This window comes from Helicoverpa zea, chromosome 10 (genome assembly GCF_022581195.2).
Source record: "Helicoverpa zea isolate HzStark_Cry1AcR chromosome 10, ilHelZeax1.1, whole genome shotgun sequence".
NCBI lineage: Eukaryota > Metazoa > Arthropoda > Insecta > Lepidoptera > Noctuidae > Helicoverpa > Helicoverpa zea.
The window spans coordinates 12,616,409-12,636,054 of record NC_061461.1 but is presented as its reverse complement, the minus strand read 5'-3'; the positions used below and the strand labels follow the sequence as shown (position 1 = coordinate 12,636,054).

Genomic DNA, 19,646 nt, shown 5'->3' with positions numbered 1-19,646 from the left:
GGTATGTAATTGTTTTATCTTTAAGTAATCGTTATAATCGCATTGTTTATCTGCAAGTTATTATTTAATCGTCCTCATCACACGCAGCTGTTAGTATTTGATAGAAAACATGTATTTAAATTATATAATTAAAATCGTTAGTCATTGATTCTTCACCGATAGTTAAGTTATTGAAGACTGATTCGAGATAGCATGAAGACTAAATAAAAGCTTGTAAACAAGTCAGTCTTTTATTTTCGTCTCAAAACCTAGTAATACAAATCAAATAATCTTTATTGTGGACTATAGGTATGCATGCATCATAAATACAGGTCTTAAATAATAAAAATAAGTTCAGCTATGTTCAGCTATCCGTTGAGGCATCCTTACTTCCTTACTAATATTATAAATCGGAAAGTGAGTTTGTTTGTTTGTTTGTTCCGCTTTCACGCCGTAACTACTGAACCGATTGCTTTGAAATTTTGCAGACGTAAAGTTAGAAGTCCGGATTAAATAATAGGGTACTTTTTATCCCGAAAAAAATAGATATTCCCGAGGGAAAACAAAAATATTGTTTGCTTGATGGATGGATTGTAGATGGCGCTGTGTGTCGTTTAAAACAAGGTAATATATTGCAAACGAAACAAAACTAAAAGTAGGTGTTCCGGTGATGCTCATGCGTAATCTCGATGCCCCTAGACTGTGTAATGGTACCAGGCTGCGTGTCACTCAGCTTGGGTGGAACATTATTACAGCCACTATTTTAACTGGCGCAGCAAAGGGTGAAAGTGTACTCATTCCTCGGATTCCGATTATTCCAACAGACCTCCCATTTCAATTTAAAAGACTACAATTTCCTATATGGGTTTCATTTGCAGTGACCATTAATAAAGCACAAGGCCAAACTCTAAGGGTTGCTGGAGTACACTTAGAAAAACATTGTTTTTCGCATGGTCAGCTCTATGTAGCGTGTTCCCGGGTATCCAGTGCCCAAAATCTGCATGTTTTTGCTCCACGGGAACGTATAATATAGTGTACCATTCAGTTTTGGTTTAACAACTAATCGTATCCAGCGTTACATCGCGCTTCTTAGATTTTTCCGTGGGAATGAGAAGTTTTCTTATAGTTGTGATTTATACCGCAATATAACCGAATTCCACGCGGGCGAAGCCGCGGGCGGAAAGCTAGTACAATAATAAAGTACAAATCAGAGGTTGAACACAAAGTCATATTATTAGTCTCGATACATTATTAAAATATACGAAGAAAGAAATGTTTTTGGTATATTTTAAAGCTAGACTAATTTATAAGCATCATTATTTTGATACCTTGTCGCCTATACATTCTATATATTTTTTAACAATTCAATAAGTTTGAAATGAATGTGAAAACAGCATCTAATTTTGTTGCGCATTTTAAACCGTGTAGGCAAAGAAATACGTTTGTTTGAGTCTATTTAGAGATAATACAGATACCTATAGATTAGAAGCGAGGCGCGCTCCTTAATACATGCTGTATCTTTAAAACATGACACAAAATATTTCCAAAACCTACATATTTTGTTATACATTCAGACAAACTTTTCCATTTATTTGACACACGGGCTTTTATTTAGAAAGATTCAATAAAAACGCCATTTGAAAGTATAGTAACAAATACAATATTTTTAACGTTGATTTTGTTGTATTTACACGACCAAACCTATCTGAAAACTTACATACAAATAACGGAAAAATATTGAAGAATTTTTTGGACATATAAAAATTATTTTTTATCCATATTTACGTTAAAAAACTTACTTTTTTCTTGGACCTCATAGCGGCCCGCATGATGGTCCGAACACGTGTCATTTCACTATCACTTATCAACTGATAGTGACTGAACCACGATTACCGATTGATTTTTTTCGGTACTTCTAATATTATCGCCATTTTATCTCTTTATACGTCACTTTAAAGCATAACTATATTGTTCAATTATCAACTTTAACACGTACGAATAAGGTTTAATTTGTAATTGAGGGGAAATATTTTATGATTATTTGTTTTTGTTGTCAAGCTAAAATTAACTTTGTTTATATGTGTTTAAAGTTGATGTTGTAAAAGATTTATTGTGATTTTATTTGCAGCTGCAAAATACAGGTGATTACGATTATCTTTAGCACGATTGCTTGTTTTTTTATGAGTCATAGACGTCGGCTTTGTCTATGGGCTGAACGTAAACATTTAGTTACTATGTCGTCGCATACTGTACTACGTTATAAACAATAATGGCAAATTACAAACCCGATTCATTTTCATCTATGTTACAATTGTTTTATAAAAAGCTTACACTAAAAACACAAAATTACACCAAAAATTTGCGTGACTTCAGCTAGAGCATGTAGTTGCGTTAATTATATTAATTATCCTTGAACACAGATTATTTGCAAGTTCTATGAATCACGGAAACCATATAATTTTTCCAGAATACAATCCTAACAATTTTGGCGAGATCTTCTGGTAAAACTGACAAAATTATAAAACTTAAGAATCTTAATTTGTCATCGATTTTCTAAATAGATATGTGAATATTATACTATTAACAAACCAACGTAATGCGATTACCTATCTTTTAGTTTTTCGAAGCATTATTAATCATTAAAACTATACATAGACATTGATTCCAGCTGCCCAAGACCAAGATGGGTGGTGTTTGTAGGAGGTCTACATTCAGAAGTTGAAGCAATTGGCTGATGATGAATAGATGTGTGTACCTGATCTGCGTCGTGCGGTAGAGGCGGCACGTCGTCGATGGCGTCGCGGCCGTACCCCTCCTCGTCCGAGTTGAAGCCCAGCTCCTCGCCGTAGCTGCTGTGCACCTGCAATATAAAACAACAAATACTTATATTAATATTAAATAGAATATTGTCCGTTATAGGTAAAATAGCTTACTAATATTGTAAATTGTGATGAATGATAATGAAAGATTTGTGTCATTTGGTAGAGTACACAAGTAGTCTAACCTCTGGGAGAGGACGTACATAGGTTACACGAGTGAAACGGCCGAGAACAGAAGTCAGAGCATAAAATAAACCATTGAATGTCATTTAGTTCTGAAAAATGTGTAAAAAACATGATCGGGAAAAGAGTGTTCCAGTGTCCCCTAGAAAGAATACATAAAAATGTGTAGAGGAAAAAAATACTGAAACGCTTCGCTGGCATTCAAAGGGAAAATTAGGTAGGTATGTATTTATGTTTAAGTGGCAAACATCAATAGAGACCCACACTCGGCTTTCAGATATTGTTTATACATATCTAATGATTTATCTATTTCGCCTAATTTGAATAAAACCCAAATGAATCATAAAAATAATCTTCTTATGAATCATTTTGGCCATAACATATAAAATTCAGATAGACATTCTGCGATTTACTTTATTTTTTTTACTAGCTTGCCAAGTAACATCATTAAAAAGTAACTATTTTTAACTGAGGTATGTGTATGGAACTTAGTACTTATTCAGATCTCACTTCTTTTATTGGCGAAGCATTCCAATATTATCGAACTTGGCAGCCTTTCACATTTTTGTTTTGGGTGAGATAGTATTTTTTTGCAAATCGATTTAGTAGTTTTGGGACATTTGTACTTACATCGAATAAATAAATGTTTCCTTTTTATTATATTCGTGTAGTTAGAGATTGGAAAGCTTGTAAGTATGGATACGTTAGTCTATTAGTCATGAAGCTAAAATTAATTAATGTTTTATCTATCTTGACCATCTTCATGGAAAGTGAGTAATAACTCAGCTGTATACCTACTTCATAGATAAACACTTGATGGGCCAGTCAACTGACAATTCACAAAACATAGAAAGATAAAATTATTATAACACAAACAAATTAATATGTTTTTTGATGTAGTAAGATATTTTTGTTAATACCCCATACAATTGTTAAAAATCGTCAGTTACAATGTTGACATAAAAATAAAGTAGTTATACTAAACAGTAGAAAAAAAGTGAAAAAAAAGCAGTTGTTTGATAAACTTGTTTTCAATTTCTATTTATGTACTATTTATCAATTAAAAAGAAACATTACCTACTTGGTAACAAAAATATAATTGACTGCCAAGCGCCAAGGAATTAATTACAGCACACTACTTCACCATTCATTAAAACTACTTGTTGTAATATAAAACTTACGACAAAATAATTTCTGACAAAAGTAGGTTCACAGACTTATCTATGTGCAAACTATAAACATTGACTGACAAAACTTGTCAAATAGATAAGAAAACTTCACCTTATTATTTAAATATATTTAATTATTTTACACTATATTTGTAAATGTATTTAAAATTCAAAATCATATGATTCGCGACACTTGTAACGAAATGACGGAGAATACTTGTATCGGGCAGAAATCCAAGTGCATTGGACACCTTCCAAGTAATGCAGAAAACATATAAATACGCAAGTTTACGAAAAACAATTAGCGCGGGGATTTGGCACTGTTGGTGACAAGTCGTCCTCAATGGACGGAGTATGGAAATAAATTATTACAATTTATATAGTGTTTCAATGAGAGAGAATAGTTGTGAATGAAAGTGGGTGTGGTTGATAGAAAATCTGCGAACCATTTTACTACTAAAAGTATCACAATATAAATATGATAAAGAGCTATTTTATCTGTTGGATTCTCTATGGGATTCTTAGTATGTTTCAAAATGATTTACATAAGATTGGAAAGCACATGGAACCTAATAAAATGATTTCAGTCAGTTGTAGCGATACTCAAATATATATGCGTTACATCTTGACTGACAAAAAATATGCGTTCTTGGGGTGTTTATAGCGCCACTTCTACGCTTCAAAAATACACGAGAAGCTAATTCGGAAGCTCTGTTTTAATAAAATTACCTACCAAAAAATTGCTACTGGAACTTTATTCAACCAAATAACTTTAGAATATTTCCTAAAGGCGATATTACAATACGTACGTGTCTCGACCCCGCTGTCGCCGTCCCAAGTCCCGTCCCGCACTGCGCGGGCACAGGATCCTCGCTCGGCATGACCACTATTTTTACTTTATAATGAACCGGACCTCTACTCTTATTTACATGGAAACCCACTATAGATCACGTGTACTTAAAAAAACGTGATATTTTCGACATAAAATTTTTCGTTACTACAACAAAATTTAATTTAGGAGATGTCAATCAATAATTAGATACCATTCGATACGATTTCTTCTTCTCAAATGAGAGCTAAACATTAACACGAGCCAAACTATTTCTCACTATCGATATTAAGAAATGTTAGTACATAGGTAGATTTTATCAGCAACCGTACTATGTTTTAATATTCCATTGTTCGCGACAATAAAAACGTTGAATAATTTTAAATGAATAAATACTGGTTTGTATTGTAATCAGTAATGAACGAGATGAATGTTTATGCTTGACAGAAAATGCTTTTTAACCTGTAAGTTAAGTAATTTTTGAAAATGATATATTGATAACTTCATAGTTGATAAATGTCTCAATTAATAAATTATCGTATTGTATGTAAATAGCTCTTATCTAGGAACTAGGACTTTTCTAGAGAGCTAATTGGACAATATATCTTGTTTTGAGACCAGACACCACAGTTGTGTTAGAGTAAGATAGCCTTGGTATTATTATATTTAAATTAGACGTTGCATTTTTTTTCTGAGCAGTGAATACATCTGCAAATCTTATAAGACAATAAATTCCCCAAAGTTTACAAAAAAACCTATAAAAGTGAAAGCGCAAAGCGAAGGAAAAATATTGAACCCTGATATTATAGAAATGCCAAGTTATTGTAATATCAAAGTAGGTAGGTATCCGCTGTATTCAGAACCAGCAGTTTTGAGGTCGAAACTATTTGAATTGCTTTAAATTTCTAATCTGTGCCAAACTGGAGTTGCCATTTATAAAACAAGTAATTTTTTAGTGGATAATATTTTAGTTTTAGCTAAATAATTAGGTGTAGCTTCAAAATCAATAACGTACAGATGACAAGGCATTGTTTGTGATGAAGGAAATTTATCTAACGTGATAGTCACAGATTTGAGACAAATAAATAATTTTATCTTATTCTGTGTAATTCTTGGATTAAACTATAAAAGAGTTTATTTCACATCACAGACACTATTTTGAAAAAAAAAAAAAAAAAACAATTGTTAACAGTTCTTGGCTATAATGATCAGATTACTTATTCCTTTGAAATTATCACTAATATTTAAACGAAAAATAACTATATACTATACATATAGGTATCTACTATCTGGCAACACAATCGCATTGCCAAACCACGCCACCTCTTGTTTTTTACCTTCTATGCGTTAAATATTGATTTGGGAGCGTTCAGCAATGCGCATGAGTTAGAATAAACGCCAATATATGTGTTGTGGCTTTCCGAATACATTTGAATTGTCAAGCGCCTTATTTTTTTTATGGTTCGTTCAAGGTGGTTAGAATGGTCAATAGTACCTACTACTTTAGCAAGTCAGTAACATTATGTATGAGAATAAAAATATGAGGCTCGTTTTTGTTGAAGTTTGTTTCAGGTGTAAAAGTACTTGAAACATCTTAGGAATAATGAAAATTATGGAAATGAAGAGTTCGTGACCAAATTAAAGCCGCGCCGTTCGACTAATCATAAAGTTAAGCAACGCTTGGCGCGGTCGGTTCGTGGATGGGTGACCATTTTGACGCCGTCATGACGAGTTCCTCTGTGTTTCGGAAGGCACGATGTCATTTGAACATCTTTGAAAGGCAGTTGGTAGTCAGAAAGACTGACAATCAGTCCGACCGTAGCCTTTAGTGTTCCTTCAGCATATATTTTTTTACACTATTATTAGCTACAAAATGCTAGTGTACTCACCCACTGCCAGAACTCCTGGCTGGTCATGGGCTGGTCCATGAGCGCGTTCTGCCAGATGCGGAACAGCATGAGGTACGCCTTGTCGCGGCCAGAGAACGACGTCAGGAAGTTCTTCTCGCCCTCCGTGCACACTAGGATGGCGTTGGGTATTACCTGGGTAAAAAAATATTTTTTTTGAAATAGCTTCTACCAGTGGTTTTAACAGCATCTTTTGATGATAGAAATAGCCTATAGGTTTCTTATTCTGATGTATAAGATATAAAGGACAACATTCATTTCGTACCCAAAACTGAAAGTGCCGGCCAGAGCAAAAAAATAGTAGATTCTCGTAGAGAATTATGCCCTGAAGATTTTTACTATTACAAGAATCGTCTACAATTAACCCCCCGGCTGCTATTTGACTTTGAAAATACAAAAATATACCACAATGTTTCGAGCATCACATCGGCCCCGAAATGGAGACTGGACAGGCGCTGCCTTCAAGCAACTCCAGCCCAACCAGAGAACTCCTGTCGAATCGCCTCATTTTTTAATTTTTTATTAAAAGTCATCAAATGACCTCCCTACGTGGTGGTGATGGTTAACAACGTGAGGGAAAGTCAGACTCTTACTGACTAAAACCCATCATGTTCCTTCTGAAACCCTTTAGGGTCCGTTCAGACAGACCGGCCCGGAGAGCATCGGCGCGTATTTTTCTTTTCACATAGACCGGAATCGGCTCCGATTGGCTGCGCGAGATGAAATCGGAGCTAAAGGTCAGCAAGACCGAGAAAAACTACGCAATCGGAGCCGGTCGGCCCCTCTTATTATTTCACACCGAGCGCCTCCGAACATTCTTAATGACAAAAGCAGTGCACATTGAAAAATAAACCTTACTTCAAATACTAAGTACCCGATTATTAACCTGTTAAGTATTTGCTCTCCTCTCCGTGCCGGTCTGTTTGAACGGACTCTTATGTACCAGGGCCGCGGTAACTCTTTCGAACAATCCCGCAGCCCTGGCAGGGCTTGGCCCTGGTGGGCCTCACTGGGGTTTTCTGACTCTCTGTTTGAGGAGGGCGTGTAAAAACGAGCGCCGCCGACACAAGCTTGTTGTCGCCAAGGAGGCGGAGGGACTATGAGCCTCCCGAAACTCGTCACTCGAAAGTCGTCTCGACACTCGACGCCCGTGGTGTCTTCCACGTCCACCGGAGCGGCAGGGATGAGGAGCGCGAACTTTCAGTTGTTCCACCGCCTCCTTCTCTGGCGTGACTGCTTCACAGAAGGAGACGACGGCATCCCATTCCCGATCGACCACCCGTCGCCGTGCGGCGGCGCCACCACCACGGGCACCGGGACCGGTCACCGTGGCGTGGGTCTGTAGTGTCTACTACAGATCCGATCATCGCCTATTATCCGAGAATCTACTATTTTTTTACTCTGGCCGGCACTTTCATTTTTGGGTACAAAATGTTCGAGACTTGAATGCTTGCTACTTGAATGACATGAATGATCTCCTTTGTATAATTGCTAAGTTTCATAAAAATCAAAGTAACAAGTGCGTGAAAGAGGAACTAACATGTTGTTGGGTGTTTGAAAGATTTTTTTCAAAAGCGCTTCTTCTCTCCAGCTATAACACTAGGAAAATGTGTACATTTTTGGAAGATATCCTTCTGCTGCTTGGGCGTGCTTTTTTCTATACAATCGAGTTCGACTTTGACAGAAAACTGGTTGGTGAAATCAGTTATGCAGTCGCTCCATGAGGCGCATTGGTAATCAGCTCAGAATGGAGATCCCCCACCCTCCATTTTAATTGATAAAGCTAGGTACTAGGTTGGTCTACTCAAGTCTAGGTACTGGTCTACTCACAAGTGCAGTCTTCTCCTTGGTGATGGCGGTGACGTCCTTCCACCTGGTGGTCATGCTGGTCTCCCAGCCGAAGATGCTGGCATAGAAGCACAGGTAGTTCTGCGACGCGTACAGCCGCCCGTGGGCTAGGATGTCCTTCTGTAGTGCGCATGAGTAGTCTGGACAAGAGGAGAATAAAAACTACATTAAAGGACACACATATACGACACAACACAAACACACCGTAACACACATGTACACTAATATGTTGTTATAGATAGTTCAACTCAGATTTGCGCGCGGCCCTATGTGTGCGTCGGCTTGTAAATATACAACTTTCATTCGTGTGACAGTGACGTCGTCCGAGCATGACGTGTTCTCATCGCTTTTTGTTATGGGTACAGTCGTTTACGAAAATGTCTAGTTCTTCACGGAGAAAATGTTTTAAGGAGTCAGGTAGCGTTTCAAAAAAATGAAACAACATTCAAAGCTTTTTTACATTTTACAGTTTATCATTATTTTCTCATACGGCTTTTCAAATTGACATTGACAGTATCTAAGAAATAAATGAAGTGAAATATCTAAGATGAATCCTCCTCCTCCTTACATATTTTCTAGCTCGGGGTACCCAGACAATAAATAAATGTGTGGACTAAGAATGTAAAAGACCTATAATTTAGTATAATAATGGAAACAAAATGTGTGGGGAATTTTAAAAAATTATATTGCTTCGCATAATGTCGACCAAAATAAGACGGAAATAATGAAACTCATAAATGAACGTTTAAGTCAAATTGATGAAGGGATGTTGGGTAATACTTGTCGACATGTACAAAAGAAAAAAGAAGAATACTATAGACACTTTGACATGGAGTCAGAATTTATAATTAACATTGGTGAAAGTAGCGAATCCGAAAATTCATCATTTGATTTTTCAAGTAGCGATACAGAATCATTATAAATAAATAAACTAAATTACGTAATAACTGTACTTTAAACAGCCGTATACAACCCCTAAATAACTGTATTTGTACCCGACTGTACCTCTTGTCACGCACACAAAGTCACTGTATATGTACAAGGGTTACCCACACATAGGGCCGCGCGCACGACTGAGTTGAACTTACTATAAATATAATTATAATCTAGTAGTAAGCTACTGCTAAACTCTCCAACTTTCTTAAGCTGTGTCCTATAGGGTCCATATTGATTCTAGACTGTAAAATGTACCAATTGTATAACATATGCAATGCTTATAAAGAATAGAGTATTTAATATTTAAATAGCAGCCCTGGTTAGTAACAATGTCTTAAGGAGTGAGAGTGAGACTTGTTATTCTTTTATCTCTATTTTCAGTTTACTGTCTATATTTGTGTATTTTTCCTTATCACTCATATAAAATCTAGATGTATGTCTGACACCCTAAACTGCCCGTTTTCAATATATTCTACAGATAAACTCCATCCAAAAGTTGTCTGGAAGAAATCGTTGCTTGGCGATAAGACCGTCTAGTGTACTTTCTTTGTTAATGTTCTTGGTGTCCAATGAAGATTAATATTCTTTCTATCTTTGCAATAATACAATTTTTATGGCTACAAACTAAAACTCACCAACTATTAGCCTCTCATCATCAGGCAGATCCTTGAACAGGCGCTTGAAGTCATCGGCCTTGCTCTTGTAGGTCGGGTAGAGGGCGTTGTACCAGCTCTTCTTCTTGGTCCGCGCGGGGTCCAGCTTGGAGCCAGCCAGCTGCGCCGTAAGTACCAATTATTTACATAAAACGACGGGGGTTAGTTGTGTTGAGTTGTGTGTCGTTATTTTGGTTGTTAGTAGGTTCTTATATTTAGTAAAAAAACAAAGTATGTTCTTAAGCTATCTATCAAATAATAATAATGGCGACCAGGCCGATTGACGGCCACGGCCGCTTTTCTCTTTAAACAGATCAGCCAGCTGTATAGGACATATTATAATGCTGAAACATTTGCGCAGTCACAGCTGCACTCACTATCCCTTCACTCTCATAGCCCGATGGGACGGTAACCCGACACTACCGGAGATAAAACATGCAGGACAGACATTAACGTGCTCTCTGATGCACGGGTGCACCAATCACTTTTAAAGGTTGCTTTGTAAGTGTATCTCAAAGAAATTTCGACTCGACTCGGGAGTAAAACTCTGTGCACAGCAATCGCACTGTGCAACTCCTAGGCCAAGGAGACAAAAAAGCAAAAGAGGCCATCATTTGACTTTTTTGCAGCTTTGGCATTTGATTCCAACGCTAATTAGCTCCATAGCGGATCGCATCTCACCCTGGGGTTGTCGCCCTTGCTGGCGGGGGCTGCCACCACGGTGACGGGCAGCTCGCCGCTGCACACGGAGGCACTGCTATATACCTGCATAGTGGATCGCATCTCACCCTGGGGTTGTCGCCCTTGCTGGCGGGTGCTGCCACCACGGTGACGGGTAGCTCGCCGCTGCACACGGAGGCACTGCTATATACCTGCATAGTGGATCGCATCTCACCCTGGGGTTGTCGCCTTTGCTGGCGGGTGCTGCCACCACGGTGACGGGCAGCTCGCCGCTGGACACGGAGGCCGAGTCGCCGCCCGCTGCCAGCAGCTGCACCGACGCCTCGGAAGTCTGCAATGCCAGCACTAAGTTATGTCATATACACGTGGGAGTACAGCCATTAGGGAAAAAGAAAGTTGATTATTTCCTAAAATTATCAGTTATCATTATTTGGGACAATTTTGGCCATCATAAAAGGAAAATTCTTCTACAATAAAGTGTCACAGAAAATAGAAAATATTTGTGAATTCATTTTCCGTATAAGTTCAATGTCTTTTGAATTCGAAGGTAATTGCAAAGCAAAATTCCATTTTTTTCGGCAGACCTATAAGATTACGAGTATAAGGAAAACGGGTTTTTTATATGGCTGATTCTGACTTCACCACCGCTTTGGTTGGCTTTCTAGTGTCTTCATGATTATTATGGATCTTGGTGCTACAATATATCTAGGTACTTTATATTAAAATATACACGAGCACTCGCAGTACAACCTACCTTGTCATTATCTATCGCTTCACTGGCGCTGTCGGTGTTCCGCGAGTCGCGCGCCGACGGCGACGGAGACGGCGACCGAGACACGCTCCTGAAACACGACCATAATCACTTCAATATGTTTACATTTACAGGTCTTTATTAATAACTAGCTCCTGCCCGCGACTTCGCCTGCGTAGAGTTCGGTAATATCGTTTCCAAGAGAATTCTTCAAAATTCCGGAATAAAAACTATCCTACGTTCTTTCTCAAGGTCAACTCTATCTCTGTACCAAATTTTATAATCAGTTCAGTGGTTTAGACGTGAAAACGTAACAGACAAACGGGCAGACAGAGTTACTTTCGCATTTATAATATTAGTAGAGATATATTGTCAAACACTACTATTTAGGGAAGTTTGTTGGTGATCGATCAAGCATTCTTTATAGAATTGCCATTACGCCCCAAGGATGCTTGGAAGATGTAGGATTTATCAGAAAATTCATTTATAATTTATCAGTTTTCCGCGAAAGATTTTCAATGAGGAAATGAATTTAGGAAGGTAGATAATTTTAATCTCTATAATCAAAACTGATAGAGATTTAAGTATTATTAAACAATGCATACGTCACACATGATAACAATAATTAAGTTTTCAGAACCAATTTTTTTCTCTGAAGTCTAATAAGCTTTCAGACCACAATATCTTTATGTATCTTCCGCGATGGAGGAACTAACATGTTCCTAATTTCCGTGTACAGTACATAGTGGTCCAACAAAGGACCTCGGGCTAAACATCGGAACTGAGAGCAAATATGTGTGTTTAGGTAATTGTAGGTCAAACTAATATTTGTTTCAATCAGGGAAAGGGCACTCACTAGGTATAAGGTTCATTTGCTTTGTTTTTAAACGGTAAAGGTAAACCTTCTTTTTATCTAAGGTTCATACTTGGGGGGAAGAAAATATTTGACAGTAATTGAAATTAGAACTTCGAAATCACTGTATATTTATAAAGGTATCTTGGTTTTTAACCGACTTCCCAGGAAAGAGGAGGTTTTCAATTAAAATGTTTATATTTTGTTTACCTAGAAAATATTGCCATTGGTATCACTCACAAACTTTCTGTCACATTCAAGATTGTCTCAAAGTACACGAGTAACTGTAAATTGATAATTAAACCATCAGCTAATTATTCTATTATATAATTAATTACAATAATTGATGATACATTATTAACGTAACAGTTAGAATCTCCAATTTACACTATTACATAAAACTAGCGTACCAAATGAGTGTACCACATTTGTACAACGCACTTATTTATTTGTGATAAATGTTCCACAAACAAATGATAATAATACCATTGTTGGTAGTAGGTATAATAATTACGCGTATTTTTTTAGCCTAGTAATTAGTTTATCTTTCACTGCGTTTGTAAGAAACAAAAGGAAATTGTGACGGATCTAGACATTGATAGATAAGGGTTTGTAGGTGCATCTACTGATAATGGAAGTAAAACAAAGATTTATTATGTATGGTTGAAAAGGATATTTGTTTATGCAAACAAGGTATGTGATGTGCGATGTGGACACTATCCAAGAACTTATTTTTCAGACGTCTAACTATGAAAAACAATAACAAAAGCCTAATTATAGTGCATTTGTTTATCAAAGGCCTATACCTATATATAGGCATATCCTTGGCCAAGGCAGATAGCGAATTCATTGTTTTCGATCTAGGTCCAGGTTTTCTCATGTTGTTGCCCGCTTTAACTATTAGGGTCGTTCGAACCCACGTTCTTGTTATAGATATAGAGAATCCGTTAATTCAACAGTTACATCTAGTTTAGGTTTTTAGTTTTTGAGATAATCTGTATCAAAGAATCAAACTCTTCCGTTTAAAATATTAGTATTGATTTTAACAAATTCAACATGGTATTCTATGTACGTTAATTCCCATTTCCCCATACAACTTTCCCACACAAACTTGGCATACATTTTGAATGGTATCTCACCCTAGGGAGTGACACCATGTAACACCATGTTACCTAGTATAGCTACGTATGTAACATGTATGTACGTGGGTAACAAAGGCGAACGCGTGTGTGCGGTGAGAAAACCTTTAGTTTTATCGTTTGTTACATTCGGTTAATTAATTGAGATTGGTGTAAAGGTCGAGTATGTTGATTAGATACGAATTGTTACGTGTGTTCGTTTATATTTTTCGTGCAAGGCTATGTTATATTACAAAGCTAACGGTGTGGAATGTATCAATCACCATAGATTAAAATTGAATCTATAGATTGAAGCATATTTTCACATAGAGACAACAAATCTGGGACATTTCACATTCTCCGGATCGGTAAAGTCTAATCATTTTGAGGCAAGCAATTTAGCCAATAACGAAAACAACATAGAAGTTAAGAGAGACATAATTTGAACTAATGCAGATAAAGAAAAATAAAATCCCGTATTTGAATTTATTAATCTGCAGTAGAAATCCGGTCTACAAACAATGGAATAATTAGATAAAGATTCTAGACAAGATTGCTTTAAGGAAGTTAAGATACATAGAAAGAAGGTTATGTTTTGTAATAAACAATAACAGAAAACAGCTGTTGGATTCAGTTAACAATGACCCCTATGAATACAACTCTATATATTACAATAACAACAACTAGATCGCCCTAGTATTATTTTAATGCTGTACTTAGATTACTAAATCATTTTAGTTTTATTTGGAGAGCAAGACACTTGTACGTAACACTGATTGCACAAGACGCTTCAAACCAAATCAAATCACAATTAGCACCAAAAATTGCACATTTCAGCACCAACAAAATACCCAAACTTCACAAAATTCACTCACATCTTCCCAAAACCAGTATACCGTTGAAACACATTGTAGAGTCGCAAAGTAGCAAAATGGTGTGATCGGGTGAAACGACACGGTCGGTTGAAGACAGTGAAAAAACTGTTGCGACATTTGACAGTGGCATTCACTACCAGCATTGCATTTTGACTCACTCACAAAATGAGAGTAAAAAAATAAAAAATAAACCTGAGTAATTTAGCAATTTTGGCTGGTTTAAGTGAGATAGGGTCAGCCAAAACATTCGGATACATATTTGCAATTTGATGTAACAAAAAAAAAGTCATACATACAGTCATGCGTTTTTTTTCTAAGTTTTTTTGTTAAATAATTATTATTATTATCTAGGATGATTTGCTAGTTTTAATCTAGATTCAAATCTACCTAGTCTTAGACCTAACGAATAGCACCTCATTGTTCACCGAAACTACTTTTTCAATGGATTTCATTGTGCATTTGTTTTTGAATAGACTTTACTATCCTCATTTGTAATTTGGACCTAAATTTGAGCGCTATAAGAGCGAAGTTTCAGTGTGTCGTTTATAATAGATCCTACGATGCTGTTAATTGTCGGCGATAAGGCAGTCTGGTGATTACCAGGTAAGATACCTTGCTTATCGTGAAGCCGTCATGCGGGAACCTGCGGCTGCATGTTAATGAAACTCATTCTGCTACTGAATTAACGAACATAACTTCACGATAAGGCAGCTGTAGTTAGTAAATCGATATACTCCACAAGTTTTATGCTTGCAATAGTAGTTATGCAATAAGGGGCAAGAAACTTTTTATCATTGCCACTGAGAAATTTATAGTTCATTCCAAAAAACACTACAGGCCCTAGCAATTGATGCTCGAAAGACTTGGAGCACTGAAATAATCAGTATTTGCAGCGTCTAGACAAAAGATGCAGCAATCAATTAACCCCCTTACTTATAAACGTAAATTAAATATAAGTAATACTTAAGGGCTGTTTAAGAAAATTCTTACTTATAAACCTTGCTTAAGCATGTCTTAACTAACATTTAATCACTACTTAAGACTTTAAGTAGTGATTAGTTAAAATTTTGCTTAGAAGGTGATTAGAGATTTTATAAGTAAGGGGGTATGACGCTAATGCCTTTGTTTTCATTTTAGGTAATCCAAACCGTGCTACTATAAATTAAGATTAAATGGCTAATTAATGCACTCGACTCTGTAATACTGAACGTTTTGAGCAACAGTTGAAAATTTTAAAAGCCGTTCTGCATTAAAATTACAATGTATTTTTTCAGTTAAAGTCACTATAACTTTGATATTATGAAGTACATAAGTAATGTGGTTGAATTTGTTTTTAATTCTTTATAAATCTAAAGAAGTGATGTATGTGGCTCCTATGGTATAAGAGGTCCTTGTTACTCTTAGCCTTGTGTCCTACAGTAACTTATAAGAAGTTTTTCATCTGAACGTAGAGCAAATTTCCCTGAGGACGTAACCGCGGTAACCATACAGTAAATAATAAATAACCTGAGTTCAACCGGTACACCTGTACTTATGACACGTATAGATAAAATCGCCATGCTCTGATAAAATGCTGAGCATTGCGCAGAGTGATAGAAAGAGCTAGATATTCAAATGATGAAAGTTGACATGGGGATAGTCCTTTATTTAGCCATCTTAAATCAGTTATCCCATTAACTCAAGCATAATTTACAATGGTTACAATTAGCACATGGGCTGACCATGATTTCAACATTATTAATGAGATTGCGATAAACAAAAATCAGGTTAAAATGACAGGGGCACCCATATGTCTATACATAATTATACTAATGAGTTGTAAAACTGATACTTGTGTGGTAACCAAGCGATATAAACAAAACACTGCGCCTATTACAACAATTATAATTTTCTTTGAAAATACAATGACTTTTTTGTTGAGAGTTTTATTTTTTTTAGAAAAATTACCTTAAAATAAAAACTTTGCTACTATCCTCCCACTGGGAATACAACACTTGATACTTTTCAGTTTCCATTACTTATTGACGGGCGAAATAATTTCAGTCACATATCACAAACACTAACGACTCCGAACTAATAATTTATTTAGATAGCTAGCGCGATAACCAATCTATAAAGCTTGTCAATTTGATTACTCATGACGAAGGTGCGTGAGGGGTGAAAGACTGTGTATTTAATTTATCTGCGCTATATTATTAACTATAGAACAAAAGATGTGCCGTGCAGTGAGTATGGAAGGTCGAATAACTTTGTAAGTGAAGTTTCCTTTGTTTTAAGCGATTAAACTTAAACTTGAAGGCTCGTGCATGTTTGTATCAATAATAGTTTTTTGCAACGCCTCATTGGTTTAAATTAACTAGCATGCAGCTGTACTGCAACATTGTAATTCTATCTTAACCTTGGCTTTCAATAAGGGATAAGTACCATTAATTTTATTTACTTTCTATATTGCATTGATTTAAACTGGGAAAGCAACGGGTGGTGTAAAAGTCTGAAATCTTTGAAGCAATGGACCCCCAAAATATGGAGTACACCACTTAAAATTGTCATGTCAGTATTCAATAAATAGATGACCCTAGTATTTATATGCGTAGCAAGTTAAAGATAATGTTATCGTATAAACGGCGGGAGCAACCACCTGCACTGATAAGGGTCTGTTACAAAACCTAGCTTCCTTAAAAGGAAAGCCGGCATGGAACTAAGATGGTGATCAGTTTTTAATTAATGTATGTAAATACCGCTGCTTTTTTGCGACAATTTAGTCTGGAAAATTAAAATGCTAAATGGCTATAATTAAGCGAAGTTTAATACAGGAAAATTAATTAAATTAAGAGGAAAATTATGTAGGATTCTAAAGACACCTCCGTAGATCCCTCTACCTCTATAGACGAGATATTTTAGTTTTCGTTTAGAATTCAAAACCATTTAAGCTTAATCTCTTTTGATGAACTCTTCACTCACAAATCTTATTGCGGTTAACTAAAGAGGTAATTGTTATCGTCCTTGTTATACCAAGTTACCGGCTGGTAGATGAACGAGCGAACTATTGTCGAGGTTAATTGCAGTCACGCATTACACACACAGAACTGTATGTGCACGCTTGTTTGTAATACGAGAAGGAGCAGAAGCATAGATCAATTTTAATGGACCAGTTAAGCAAAACTTTAGGTATGTCGTTGTCACAGACTAAAAACGTCCACTGCAGGATAAAGACTTCCCCCATTCACCAAGAGGGATCTCCCCGTTTACCAAGCTGGGCGTGCGTGTTGGTGATGCGTGTTGTTGAGAGCAGTGTAGGTTATTTTTACTTTTTAGCTTCGGAGATACCGAGATACTGTTGTCAGTGGCCGATGCACCATGTGCAAGTGAGGTAGGCAATTTGGCAGGACGATGCTGGTTTGCCCCTAAATTCCAATTCATAGGAGTAAACATGTATGTCTGTCTTCTTCATCAAATCCTAAAAATATAATGTGACAATTTAAATGGCAGGATGTGGGCAGTTGACATTGAATGGGCATAATTTTAAATTAGGCCAGAGTGGCAATTCATTGACTTATGCCACCATTTAAATATATAAAGCGGCGAATGTGCGAGTACTATACAGAAGCCGGCTACGTTTACACGTGAATTTGATCTCTCTTAGTTTCTCAAGTTTCTACAAGACTAGTCGTGTGTATGTTTTCTAGGTATCATATTTCCCTAAGGATTTGTAATTTTAGGGTCTGTTTAACATTAAACTTTATGAGCTAACTGAAGGCTAATACGATTTCCTACGAAATAGGGCTTAAAGGTCTTTCCTACGAAATACTTAGTTCAGTTAGTTGTGAAATTTTCTTTGATTAGATTTTTGCGTCAAATAAATAATTAAAATCAGCTAGCAACATGTGTTTCTTTCCCCACAAAAACCACAACAATAAACTAGTCTAAATTGAACCCATGACCTTCTGTCCGCATGCGCGCGGCTATTGTCTCTCACCACTGGGTGAAAGTGTAACAATAATGAGTGTAGCCTTGTTGGTAAATTATTTTTTTTTTATAATTTCGTAAATTTTTTAATTAAATTAAATATTTGAGTATTTATTTCTAGAATGGGTAAAGATGTATTTTATTTTGGTTCTTATTACGTTAAAGATCTTTAGGTACGTGATGTATGAGTAGTGCGAGAGTGATAATATCAACACACATTATTTAATAAATCCATGTTCTGCAGAGCAAATATTTGGTTTGATAATGAAGTGATAAAACAAGTCAGAATAAACATACAGGAAACTGTATTCTAAAATTATGAGTACTGATTGCTTTTAATTTCAAAGGAAAAAACTTAAAAAATATAATGCTGCTTATATTTTGTACTTACTATGAATAAAAAGTTGAATAATAATGATTTAATTATAATTGAGTGTTCAATTATGTCTTGATTTCCCTAATATACTGCCCATAAGCTATTTATTTCATGTAATAACATGATTGCTTCAGAAATCAGAAACTTAAATGGCCGTTAACAATAGATTTATATAAATCTCTTTGATAAATATTCAATTAATACCACAGTTCATAAATAATAGTTTAATTTAGAATTAATTAGGTTTAAATGCATTTTCATCATCTACCTAGCCTTTTCCCAACCATCTTGGGTTTGGTTTCCAGTCTAACCAGATGTACCTGACCAAGGCTTATCTGACCTCCTCAACCCAAGATGTTCAAATGACAACATCAGAAACATGGATTAACTTCCTTTTATACTTAAATATAGTCATGTTAGAATTGTCTATATTTAGTTACGTGTAGTTCTAATGTGTAAAGGTTTTGGTTACTCACCTGTTTTCAGGTATAATATTGTTGGCATGTTGTGTGATCACCCCGGAGAAAGTGAGCGCCTGACTGATGCTCTGACCGATGGCATCCTGCGATGATATCACTAGGTTCTCCACTGACTTTCTCCTGGGAAACATTACATTTTACATAATGTATAATGTTAATAATTGGTGGATGTGAACATATTTATAGGGAATTCCTTTTTGTTTAAGTGTTCGCTTGTGTGAAAC

At 36.1% G+C, this 19,646-nt stretch overlaps 1 protein-coding gene across 5 annotated transcripts in view; it reads right to left on the bottom strand.

Annotated features, from left to right (window-relative positions):
• Positions 1-19,646, bottom strand: part of LOC124633730 (protein Aster-B-like) — a 33,959-nt gene that overhangs the window by 13,210 nt on the left and 1,103 nt on the right. Inside the window, exons 2-8 of one of the 5 annotated variants that reach the window (XM_047169043.1) lie at positions 19,420-19,542; positions 11,759-11,846; positions 11,219-11,335; positions 10,306-10,444; positions 8,717-8,874; positions 6,869-7,021; positions 2,735-2,839 (exon numbers count right to left, since the gene is read on the bottom strand). In XM_047169043.1, the coding sequence (XP_047024999.1) occupies positions 2,735-2,839; positions 6,869-7,021; positions 8,717-8,874; positions 10,306-10,444; positions 11,219-11,335; positions 11,759-11,846; positions 19,420-19,542 (883 nt within the window). Of the gene's footprint in view, positions 1-2,734; positions 2,840-6,868; positions 7,022-8,716; positions 8,875-10,305; positions 10,445-11,004; positions 11,110-11,218; positions 11,336-11,758; positions 11,847-16,548; positions 16,707-19,419; positions 19,543-19,646 lie in introns of those variants that run through there. The other 4 variants (XM_047169045.1, XM_047169046.1, XM_047169047.1 and 1 more) reach the window with 4 other exon arrangements.